This window comes from Aspergillus aculeatinus (genome assembly GCF_003184765.1).
Source record: "Aspergillus aculeatinus CBS 121060 unplaced genomic scaffold BO66scaffold_24, whole genome shotgun sequence".
Lineage (NCBI taxonomy): Eukaryota > Fungi > Ascomycota > Eurotiomycetes > Eurotiales > Aspergillaceae > Aspergillus > Aspergillus aculeatinus.
In genome coordinates this window covers 202,341-213,847 of record NW_020291493.1, presented here as the reverse complement: position 1 = coordinate 213,847, position 11,507 = coordinate 202,341, and the positions used below count along the sequence as shown (strand labels likewise).

The 11,507-nt window shown below is 53.1% G+C and overlaps 3 protein-coding genes across 3 annotated transcripts; 1 reads left to right on the top strand and 2 right to left on the bottom strand.

Moving 5' to 3' along the window:
- Positions 1–522: 522 nt before the first annotated feature.
- Positions 523–1,174, bottom strand: BO66DRAFT_89195 (uncharacterized protein). Its single transcript, XM_025653689.1, has one exon. It carries the CDS (start codon positions 923–925, stop codon positions 599–601), a length of 327 nt encoding a protein of 108 aa, XP_025503965.1. The 5' UTR covers positions 926–1,174; the 3' UTR covers positions 523–598.
- Positions 1,175–8,826, top strand: ags3 (alpha-1,3-glucan synthase Ags3). The gene is made up of 4 exons (XM_025653690.1): positions 1,175–1,786; positions 1,838–2,013; positions 2,071–8,655; positions 8,714–8,826. The coding sequence occupies exons 1-4, from the start codon at positions 1,424–1,426 to the stop codon at positions 8,760–8,762; spliced, it is 7,173 nt and encodes a 2,390-aa protein (XP_025503964.1). The 5' UTR covers positions 1,175–1,423; the 3' UTR covers positions 8,763–8,826.
- A 909-nt stretch (positions 8,827–9,735) lies between these two features.
- BO66DRAFT_349814 (putative sugar transporter) lies at positions 9,736–11,465 on the bottom strand. The gene has a single exon (XM_025644697.1). It carries the CDS (start codon positions 11,417–11,419, stop codon positions 9,782–9,784), a length of 1,638 nt encoding a protein of 545 aa, XP_025503963.1. The 5' UTR covers positions 11,420–11,465; the 3' UTR covers positions 9,736–9,781.
- Positions 11,466–11,507: the final 42 nt, after the last annotated feature.

Sequence of the window (11,507 nt, the reverse complement as noted above, 5' to 3'; positions counted from 1 at the left end):
CCCCCCCCCCACCCCACAGGAACCCGATCGAAAATCTGCACTTGCTGTTCCTTCCGTACCTTGCGACGCGACTGCGTACGTACGTATCTATGCACGGTTGCCCACTCACTGCCACTCTTTTCAACGAGTACTAAGTCTACCAGGGGGCAAAAGAGGCAGCACTATTCTCAATTCTTGCGCGGACTCACGACAACCCACATACAATAATAGCGCAGTGGCAAATAGCCTGAATTATCGCAGAGGCGCTTCAACACGACAATGTTGCGCCTCATATTGTGACTGTGTGAGGAACACGAGGTCTTTCACCCGGCCAAGCAAGACAAGAGTTTTAGCCTGGACAAGCATCATGAGACGAAATGCTTTGCAGTATCGGTCACAGGGAAAACGGTTCGTGACAAGGCATCGAAATGGCCGTTTCATGCCAATGTCACCATACTCAGAATAGCAGAATAGCTTCACACATGTCTCGCTTTCTCGGCCCATCCCAATCTCCCAGCGAGCTGTCAACCCAGCATTTATTTATTTGACCAGGTCAACGGCGGTTCCAGACTGACACGGGAATAATTAATGCTCGACGTACGTAGTAGATCCTAGAGTCTTATACCTCTTGCCTATAGGGTCTGTGACGACGCTTATCTTGAGAATCCAGATACGGCAAATGGAACCTGTGCGGGCTCAAAACCGACCGGGTTTTGACAACAACCCAGACTGGTCGACAAGCGACATGAGTGGATATTGATACAGACAGAACTTTTTTGCATGAGGATTTTACTGGTTCTGATTTATCTGGTTGGACCGAATGCTGGGTTGAACTGATAGCGGGACTCTGTCCCAGTCTCTCCCAGTCCCTCCTCCGGCCCTCCTCCCCCTCCATCAGCACAAGAAGTGAAAGCGAGAAAGTGGGAAACCAAAACCAAGTCCCCATCAAAAGAAACACATTTGTCTCAATTCACCCAATCATGAGATCCTGATATGACGTTTCTTAATTTAGCCACCCATCATGGGCGAAAGTGAGATGGATGTCTTGGATTGCCCACCTCACCGCGGCCCTACTGCGGGTCGGTGGTTTCGGATGTCTCATGTCGCCTCGTCGAACAATAATGCGGCCGTCGTCATAGTTGGAGAGGCACCGCTCCAGCAAAACCACTCCAGCTGCGCTCCATTTTTCTCCCCCATCTCGCCCGCTTGATAGGATTTCTCTCCTGCTGCCATAATCCATCATAATCCTTGTTGTGTTGCTGTTGGTTTAATCGACAAGTCACTCGTTTTGTTCGTCTTTTATTCCTCCCTCATATCCAACTCTCTACTGGTTTATACTTCCCGCCGTTCGTTCGCTTCCCCGGAGTCAGGGCATGTAGGACAATTTCAGTGTTATTCTTATCTTTTTTGAGTCGCGCAATTATCGGTGCAGACCACTTTCTTGATGTTCGTCCCGGCAATGCAGCGCTCGGCGATTCTGATCCTATCGTTGCTGAGCATCACTGCATTCGGCTGGCCGTACGATGAATCGCTCGTTGACTACAACTTGAATGAAAACAAATCAGCAGAACACCCAATCAATTACTGGGGAGAATGGTCGGGTCACGACTACCATCCCTCGCCAGATAACTGGCGCTTTCCCGTCTATACGATTTTCCTGGACCGCATCGCGAACGGTGATCCCGCAAACGATGACATTAACGGAACAACCTTCGAACATGTATTGAACTCCAATCAAATGCGCCATGGCGGCGACTTGGTCGGCTTGATTGATTCGCTGGACTACATCCGGGGTATGGGCTTCAAGGTATGGGAAATCACAGACCTTTGATACCGTGTGACGTTGCTGACCGGTTAGGCTATCTACTTCGCTGGAACCGCCCTGATGAACCTTCCTTGGGCCTACGATGGCTATTCCCCAGTTGATACCACTCTTCTCGACATGCACCATGGCACACTCGAGGACTGGAGACGGACCGTTACCGAGATCCATGACCGTGACATGTATGTGATTATGGACAATACGCTTGCAACGTGAGTATCACCCTCGAGACCCCTCGCATTCAAGACTTTTAGCTCACTTTTCCGCAGTTTGAGTAACCTGATCGGTTTCAAAGGCCATCTTAACGACTCGGCTGATTTCAACCCGAAAGAGTACGAAGTCGAGTATATCTCAGAGAGACAGTACGCGGACTTTAAATTCGGAAACGATTACAACGAGACTTGCAATTACCCAAGGTTCTGGAACGAAACTGGATATCCATTGACCGGCGGAGGTGTCGAGGATCTGAAAGGTTGCTACAACAGCGACTTTGACCAGTACGGAGAATTGGAGGCATTTGGTAACTTCCCTGACTGGAAGCGCCAACTCACCAAATTCGCCTCGGTGCAGGACCGTCTCAGAGAATGGCACAAACCCATCCGCGATGTCATCACCCAGCATTCCTGCATTGTGATTGCGAGTCTCGATATTGACGGTTTCCGATTCGATAAAGCTGTACAGTCGACCCTAGATGCACTCGGTGACATGACTGCTGTATATCGTGAATGTGCGAAGAAATATGGAAAGAAGAACTTCTTCCTCCCTGGCGAAATCACGTCCGGAAATACCTTCGGTAGTCTTTATCTCGGCCGTGGCCGTCAGCCTGACCAGACACCAGACTCAGCAGGAGCCGCTGTCAAATTGACGAATACTTCGGATGAGTACTTTCTTCGAGACGATGGGCTTCAGGCACTTGATGCCGCTGCCTTCCACTACACGATTTACCGGTCGATGACTCGTTTCCTCGGCATGGACGGTAACTTGGTCGCCGGTTTCGACTTGCCCACGGATTTCATCGAGGCTTGGAACGGCATGTTGGTGACGAACGACATGATCAACGCGATCACAGGCGAGCTCGACCCGCGACACATGTACGGAGTCTCTAACCAGGACAACTTCCGCTGGCCCGCTGTCAAAAATGGCACGGATAAGTATCTCCTAGGTTTGTACATTGTCACACTGGAGCTTCCTGGTATTCCTCTAGTTCTGTGGGGCGAGGAGCAGGCCATGTACGTGTTTGACGCCACAGCCTCGAATTATCTATTTGGTCGGCAGCCCATGACTTACCACACTGCCTGGTGGACGCACGGCTGCTTCAACCTGAACACTTCCAAGTTCTACGATTTCCCCAACGAGAAGGGATTGTACGGGTGCCATGACATTACTGTCACCTACGACCAGCGGAACCCGGCTCACCCTCTTCGCAACATCATGAAGCGTATGTTTGAGGTCCGCGAGCACTACCCGGTTGCCAATGATGGTTTCTACCTCGAGACGATCTCTCAGCTCACCCAGGATATCTATTTGCCTGGATCGTCGACTACGCCAACAGTCACTGGTCTCTGGTCAGTGCTGCGAAGCTACTTCCCAGGCGTTCAAAAGGAGTCTACCGGGGCCAATAACACCATCTGGCTCGTCTACCACAACGACAACAAGACAGTCACCTACGGCGAAAACTGTAGCAACAAAAGTTCTGCATTGCTGGCTCCTTTCAAATCGGGTTCAAAGCTGAAGAACGTTTTCTATCCGTACGACGAGCTTGAGTTGGAAGATGGTCCCAGTGGCCAGGACTACGGCTGTTATAAAGGCATGAAGCTGCTTCCTTGGGAGTACCGTGCCTACATTGAAGCTGAAGACTTCGTTGAGCCTCGTCCTACCGTGACCGAATTTATTCCTGGTCACGACGTGCGCCTACTTTCCATGGATGACAAGGCTCAGACGGTCAATATCTCGTTTGGCTACTCGAAAGAGATGGACTGCGACGGTATCACGAAAGCAGTCTCCCTGAACTCCACAACTCACAAGGGTGTCACAGCCTCATTGGACAAGTCCACAGTCACTTGCACCAATATTACTGCACGAACAAGCAAGGAGAACTATGTCGGCGAAATCCCCACGATTTGGACATGGTCTGCTCAGTTGACCGATGTCTACCATGGTGTCCATCAAATCACCGTCAAGAATGTTTCCACTACCTCTGGGACTCACACTGACTCTGTGGACCGGTTCTTGTTCCGTGTCGGATCTCCGAGCAATCCTCTGATCTCGCCGTTGATGAACTACTCGAGTACCCTGGTACACAAGTCCGACAATGGAAATGTTATTGTGCAGCATGAGGCTGCGGGTGCCGATCAGTTTCGCTACTCGACGACTTTTGGCCGGAGCTGGTCCAACTGGACCACGTATGAAGGTGGCAACACCACTATTCAGGAACTTGAATTTGACGGCACGAAGAGCCAGAAATGGAAGGGAACACACGTCCAGGTGCAATACTTTTCCAGACTTACTGGCAGCAGTGCGTATCTGCAGGAAGGTGATGTTGACTGGGAGGATGGGGTGCCTCGCCGATTCCCTCATCTGTGGTGGAATGGTCCATACAACCAGTATGGTTACGATTCTGGTCTAGATGCAAAAATGCGTTACGATAAGAAAGAGCAGCGCTGGAAGTACGATTTTGTCACCGAGTGGCCGTCTGTGGGACAGATCAGTGTCTGGGGGATCGGAGAAGATGGTATCCCTGATACGACCGAGGTTTACGGCGATGTCGACAACTCGTCCGTGGTGCAGAAGCTTCCTCCGTCATACCTCTCTTCCAACGTGATTAACATCACTGATCTGCCTCCCTTCCCACACCTCGGGTGGACCATCTCCTTGAACGATGCCACCTTCCGATATGATTTGCTCCCTGTTGGATCGGGATGGGCGCAGCTTGTGCTCTATGTCCTGTTGTGGGTCATTCCGATCCTTATGGGTCTTGTGGGTGTCTACTTGTTCATTCGGACATTCTATCGCGTCGAACTCAACACCGACGGTAACATGGTTACCAAGGATGGTGCAATGCCGCTAGTCTTCTGGCGCCGACTCAAGGACAAGCTCGGTAGTGACGACGACTCGGTTCACGCAATGTCTGACGTATCAGGGCCAATGGACGTGGCAATTGCCGGCGTTCCTGAAGAACGGCGGACCGTGCTTATCGCTACCATGGAATACAACATTGAGGACTGGAAGATCAAGGTCAAGATTGGTGGTCTTGGTGTAATGGCGCAGCTCATGTCCGCGAATCTCAAGCACCAGAACCTGATCTGGGTTGTTCCTTGCGTTGGTGATATCGATTATCCCACTGACTCGCCTGCTGAACCTTTCGTCGTCACCATTCTAGAGAAGCCATATCTTGTGAACGTCCAGTATCACATTGTCGATAATATTACCTACGTGCTTCTTGACGCGCCAGTCTTCCGTCAACAAACTAAAGCGGAGCCTTACCCACCTCGTATGGACGATCTTGAGAGTTCCATCTACTACTCAGCTTGGAACCAGTGTATCGCCGAGACTATCAAGCGATTCCCCTCGATCAATCTCTATCACATTAACGACTTCCACGGCTGCTTGGCACCTCTGTACCTTCTGCCAAGTCAAACCATTCCCGTCTGCTTGTCTCTGCATAACGCCGAATTCCAGGGTCTCTGGCCATTACGCACCCAGCAAGAGAAGAAGGAAGTTTGCTCTGTCTTTAATCTTCCCGTCGAGGTTGCTACCAAATACTGTCAATTCGGAAACGTGCTCAACCTTCTTCATACCGGAGCCAGTTACCTACGATTCCATCAACGCGGGTTCGGCGCTGTGGGCGTGTCCAACAAATACGGAAAGCGCTCTTGGGCTCGTTACCCGATCTTCTGGAGTCTTGACAAAATTGGCAGTCTTCCGAATCCCGATCCCTCTGACACAGCTGCCCTGGACGAGAACGCAGATGCTCCACTTCTTTCTACTGAAGAGCGAATTGAGCACAAGCTGCAGGCGCAGAAATGGGCTGGACTGAACGAGGACCGTGATGCTGATCTGCTCGTCTTCGTGGGCCGATGGTCGAAACAAAAGGGCGTGGATTTGATTGCCGATGTCATGCCGGCCATCCTATCTGCCAGACCTAATGTTCAACTGATTTGTGTAGGCCCAACCATCGATCTTTACGGTAAGCTGGCGGCCACCAAGTTGGAGCGGATTATGGAGATGTTTCCTGGAAGAGTTTTCTCTAAGCCAGAGTTTACCATCCTGCCTCCTTACGTCTTCTCGGGTGCCGATTTCGCGCTTATTCCATCGCGAGACGAGCCATTCGGTCTGGTCGCTGTTGAGTTTGGTCGAAAGGGTGCCCTGGGAATTGGTTCTCGCATCGGTGGACTGGGCCAAATGCCTGGTTGGTGGTATACTGTGGAATCAGATGCTACACGCCACTTGTTGCATCAATTGAAAAAGGCCATCAAGTCTGCGCTCGACTCGACTCAGGAAACCCGTGAGGAGATGCGTGCCAACTCCGCCAAGCAGCGTTTCCCTGTACTCGAATGGATCCAGAAACTTGAAGTACTACAAAGAACCGCGATCCAGATCCACTACAAGAAGAACCAGAGCACCGTCGCAGGCCCCATGCCGGAATCACAGACCTACTGGGAGACACCTAGCATGCCTCCGAGTGCCCGTAACTCCACGCTGAGCCTTACTGGGTTGGCCGACGGAGGCTCGGACAATTCTCCCGGAAAGGTCATGCTTAATGCGCAGTCTCGACTACAAGAATTGCAGGCAGATGATAACAGGAACAGCGGCCTCGGCCGCAAACTTTCTCTTGGTCGACGAGCTGGGCCTGGCCAAGGCAAGAAACTTTTTGGCAAGCCACGCGGCAGTAGAATTGTTGAGCAGGAGGACGATGATCTGACTGATTTCGATGATGAAACCGATGCTACTCACCAGTCGGACTACATCTCTCCCGACGAGGCGATGAGGGCAGTAAACAGCACTCTGGCGGCGCAGGAACTCGGACAGACACTCGGAAATGGAAGCTCACTCTCACTGGCCGGTCCCCGACGGGGTTCTCACCTTGGGGTTCCAGGCTCACCCGGCCAGATCTCGCGAGCATCTTCTCCGCTCCCGACTCCATCTGACTGGCCCTTGTCTCCAGGCTTGAGTGAGACGACTCCCTTTGCCCATGCTCGCAATGTGTCTGTTCTATCTCTACCTTCCGTTGTGGGTGACCACAGTCATGGCAACGAGACCCAGCCTGTCTTTGAACTACAGAAGGTCGATCCTACCTTCACGGACAGCATGGGCCACTTCACTCGACGCTTCGAGGAGCGTCTTAGGAAGTACGACAAGAACTCCATCAATGATGACTGTATCGAGACCTACCTGATGAAGAGTGAACGCAAGTTCTTCAACATGTACAACGACGCGCAGCTTAAGAAGCACATTGAAGACCGACCCATGACCTCGCCCAAATCCGAGAATTTTGTCCAGGACACCTCGTACAATCGTGTCTCAGACGCAGGGCCGAACTCCAACGAAGATGAGATTGACCGATGGCTCGCTCGTTTGGGGTACAGCCGTCCGATGTTCCTACAGCGATTCATGAGGCGGCGCATTGGAAATTGGCCGATTTACGCTCTCTTCCTTGGTCTTGGGCAGATTATCGCGACGAACTCCTCGCAAATGACCTTGTTGGCCGGTCAGGTTGGTGAAACAGCCACCAAGGTATATGTTATTGCCGCGATTTACTGTGTTTCTTCGATCTGTTGGTGGTTCCTGTACTACACTGTTCCTTCGGTGATCGTCCTCAGTCTTCCCTGGTTTATCTACTGTATGGCTTTCGTGGTCATGGGCATTTCGCCATTTGGTGCCTCGACTCTTGGTCGCGCATGGGCTCAAAATGTGGCTGCTGGTGTGTATGCTGCTGCGTCCTCCAGCGGCTCGCTCTTCTTCGCCCTCAACTTTGGTGATCAGGGTGCAGTCCCCGTCAAGGATTGGATGTTCCGTGCCGCTATGATCCAGGGTATTCAGCAAATCTACACCGTCGCTCTCTGGTACTGGAGTCAAAGGGTCACAACGGTCGAGGTCGCCGGCGTTTCTACTCTCGCCCTGAACACCTGGCGCCTGACTGCAGTGGTGATGCCCATCGCCGCTGTATGCTTCGTGATCGGTGTCCTTCTTGCTCTGGGTCTGCCAAAGTACTACCGTCAGGCACCGAGCCGTATCCTCGACTTCTACACCTCGCTCCTCCGGCGCCGCATCGTCCTCTGGTTCTTCTTTATGGTGATCATTCAGAACTGGTTCCTTGCCGCTACCACTGGTCGCAATTGGTCCTTCCTGTGGTCCTCTAAGCATGCGAAGACATGGGAGGTTGTTATCCTCGTGATTGGGTTCTTTATCGTGCTCTGGATTGCTATAATGCTTCTCTTCCGCTACCTGGGCAAGGAGCATACCTGGGCACTCCCTGTCTTCGGATTGAGCTTGGGTGCCCCTCGATGGGCCCAAATTTGGTGGGGAACCTCGAATATCGGGCACTACCTCCCTTGGGCTGGCAGTCTTACCTCTGGTGCGCTTGTTTCGCGAGCCATCTGGCTTTGGCTGGGTGTTCTCGACGAGATACAGCAAGTCGGACTTGGTATGATCCTCCTGCAAACGTTGACCAGAGTCCACGTTTGTTTTGTGCTCTTGGCCGCACAGGCCTTTGGCTCCATCGCTACGATGGCCGCGCGTGGATTTGCCCCGAACAAGGTTGGACCAGGTGGTATTTCGCCCGATGTGGGCACCAGTGTTGACAAGGTTGGGAACGCCTGGTTCTGGATCTCGCTTTTCTTCCAACTTCTGGCAGCGTAAGTGTTTTCCCTCGTCTTCAATCGTTGCGTACAGTTATACTAACGTGGTTTATAGCTGGGGTTTCTTCTTCTTTTACCGAAAGGAACAGCTCAACAGGCCTTGATGTGATCATGACTTGTGTTTAATCTTGTTTTGCATATACCATGCATACATATATTATCTCATTTGCATCTATAGAGAGCCTGTATAGACCCGTTTGGTCTTTTTTTGTCTGTGGATTCCGCAGTATTTCTAGCGTTGTGGGTATGATAGAGTGTGCTTGCTGTATATACTCATGAGTAAATAGTTTTGGAGAGGTAGCTGTTGTTGTGTGGTGGTATAAATATCAGTTCTCACGTCCATTCTTCTTCCCTCAGGCTGAGCGTATCCCATGATAGGTAGTAGTCTTCCATATTCTTTTTTTTCCCACCACATAATTGTAGCAGTAGCAGTTAGGGCTACCGGCCGGCCATGGCCACCGAGAAAAATCTCAGGCTACGCCTCAACCTCCCGCGTTGCCAAGAACCGTAGTCACGACAGACACGACAGAAGAAATGGACTCGCGGATTTGGATTTGTGGATCGGAGTAACAGGCTGCTTAGTTCAATGGCTCATGGATTATCTGGCCAGGTGTTCACGAAGGTTCCAATCCCGGATGGGACATTCCGAATCCTGTGATACTACTGTATCTGTATCTGTCCCTGTGCCTGTGCCGCCTATGCCTGTGCCTGTGCCTGTGCCTGTGCCTGTGCCCGCAGTGGTGCGGTGCATCACTGTCTGAATCATGGCCGTTTGCGGCGGGTTTCATTCCCTTTATAGGATTCTTATCTTTGTTAGTCTTGAAATGTTTTTTTTTTTGGAATCTTCGTCTATAGCTTGGGTATTAACCAGGCTGTCATTTGTCGTGGTATTGACATAAAGCAGGGAGTTGTTTGAGGGTATATGCGACTCTATTGCGATTCGGATGTTTAGATCTTAGTTTATTGTTGGGGGTCTCGTGTTCATTGACTTATTTGCCTGCCCTGCGATGCTGAAGTTTCTACTCTTCGAGTATCTTGGACTCAGGAATGGTTGATATTCACATTTCTACATACATACGGTCGGTGTGGATTGTTTCCTCCCTTCCGGTCCCGTCCGTTCCCCTTACAGACTCATCTTCCCCCTCGTCTCGACGGGGACCCCCAGCACCAGCAAGCCGGCGAGGACGAACATGCCGCCGCTGATGTAGACGGGGACGCTGGTCTGGATGCCGGCGACGATGGCGATGACGGGGGCGAGGATGCCGCCGATGCGGTTGGCGCCGCCGACGAGGGCGTTGCCGGTGCCGCGGTACTGGGTCTCGAAGATCTCCGGGGTGTAGGCGTAGAGCACGGCGTACAGGAGGCTGCTGGTGAAGCTGTAGGCGCAGTTCCAGCCCAGCAGCGCGGCCGAGGAGCCCGCCGTGGTCGACGCCAGCAGGAAGGCTCCCGTGCAGCAGGCGCCCACCGCCAGCGTGCCCTTGCGGCCTAGCCGGGGGATCTCCACCATGACCCCGCCCACCAGACTGCCGGGCACCCCCACGGCGCTGATGATCAGTGAGTTGCGGTAGGTGAGGTACGTGCTGCCGTCGCCGAATTGTACCCCTCGGGTTTGTTGGAGGTAGGGGAGGAAGGCGTTGTAGAGCGGGAAGCCCAGGCCGATTAGCGCCCAGATCAGGATCATTAGGATCGTGGTGCGCGCGCGTTGGCGTGAGGCGAAGAGGGCTTTGAGTGAGGTTAGGCTTAGGAGGGAGAGGCGCGCGCGGAGGTGGTCGGCTAGGCGGAGGGGGTGGTGCTGGTGCTGGGGTTGTTGTTGGGGTTGGGGTTGCTGGGGGATGGGGGCTGCGTTGTCATTGTTGTCGTTGGCGAAGAGAGAGCGGTCTTCTCCTCCGTCTTCGTCGGTGAGGTCGTCGATGGAGAGGGTGGTCGTCTTGCCGTTGCGCCGGGCCACTTCGTGGATCACCGTCACGGATTCTTCGTACAGGCCCTTGCCCATGAGGTATTTGGGGGATTCATAGAGGGTGAAGAAGACGCAGCGCGCGATGCACATGACGAGCGCGATGCCGCCCATCGTGAGCAGGAAGTAGCGCCAGCCCATGTTGGATGATTTGGTGCAGTTGGCGGCCGAGGCGCACGTCATGTTGCCGATCAGCGGCCAGGCGACGAGGTTGGCGAGGACTTGCGCCAGCGCCCAGTTCAGCGAGAGCACGGTCAGCAGGTACTGATGCGAGCCCGGCAGGAATTCGAGGAAGATGGCCGAATCGACGGGCAGGTTGCCGCCCACGCCGAAGGACCATAGGGCTGTGAAGACCCCGACCGCGGCGAAGGTGGGCGACCCCGCGGCGATCAGCCCGAAGATGGCCGTGATGGCGATGGTCATGTTGAAGGCCCATCGACGGCCGAACACGTCGCAGGTGAAGCCCCAGAAAAGCGAGCCCGCCAGCAGTCCGATGTTCTGGGCCAGCGACAGTAACGGCGGCTGCGCGACGTGGAATTCGTAGGAGACGGGCACCAGGATCAGCGAGGTCACGATGGGCCAGAGGTTGTCGCTGGCCCAGCCAAAGCCGATCACCCCGAACAGCTGCCATTGATACCGTCCCATGCCGATCTCTTGGATGGCACGGTTCAGCCGGTCCGCCTTGAAGCGATAGTCGGATGCTGCGGCATCATTGGGATAGGATGACTGCTCGGATAGTGGACTGGTGGAATGTAAGGGCTGTGACTCGCTGGGCTTGGAGGAGAGTGTGGTCGTGGTCATGGTCATTGATGTGATTTAAAGATGTGTTGGAGAAATTGGAGTCTGAATGAGGGGGGGAGGTGGAAATTAATTGAGTCTTGAGTCTTGAGTCTTG

What these genes read in the sequence shown, in the direction of transcription:
- BO66DRAFT_349814 (XM_025644697.1), bottom strand. Translation starts at nt 11,419, where the DNA reads ATGACCATGACCACGACCACACTCTCCTCCAAGCCCAGCGAGTCACAG.
- ags3 (XM_025653690.1), top strand. Translation starts at nt 1,424, where the DNA reads ATGTTCGTCCCGGCAATGCAGCGCTCGGCGATTCTGATCCTATCGTTG. An exon ending in TCCGGGGTATGGGCTTCAAG is followed by an intron (nt 1,787 to 1,837) that starts GTATGGGAAATC and finishes CTGACCGGTTAG; the next exon opens with GCTATCTACTTCGCTGGAAC. An exon ending in TTCTTCCAACTTCTGGCAGC is followed by an intron (nt 8,656 to 8,713) that starts GTAAGTGTTTTC and finishes CGTGGTTTATAG; the next exon opens with CTGGGGTTTCTTCTTCTTTT.
- BO66DRAFT_89195 (XM_025653689.1), bottom strand. Translation starts at nt 925, where the DNA reads ATGGGGACTTGGTTTTGGTTTCCCACTTTCTCGCTTTCACTTCTTGTG.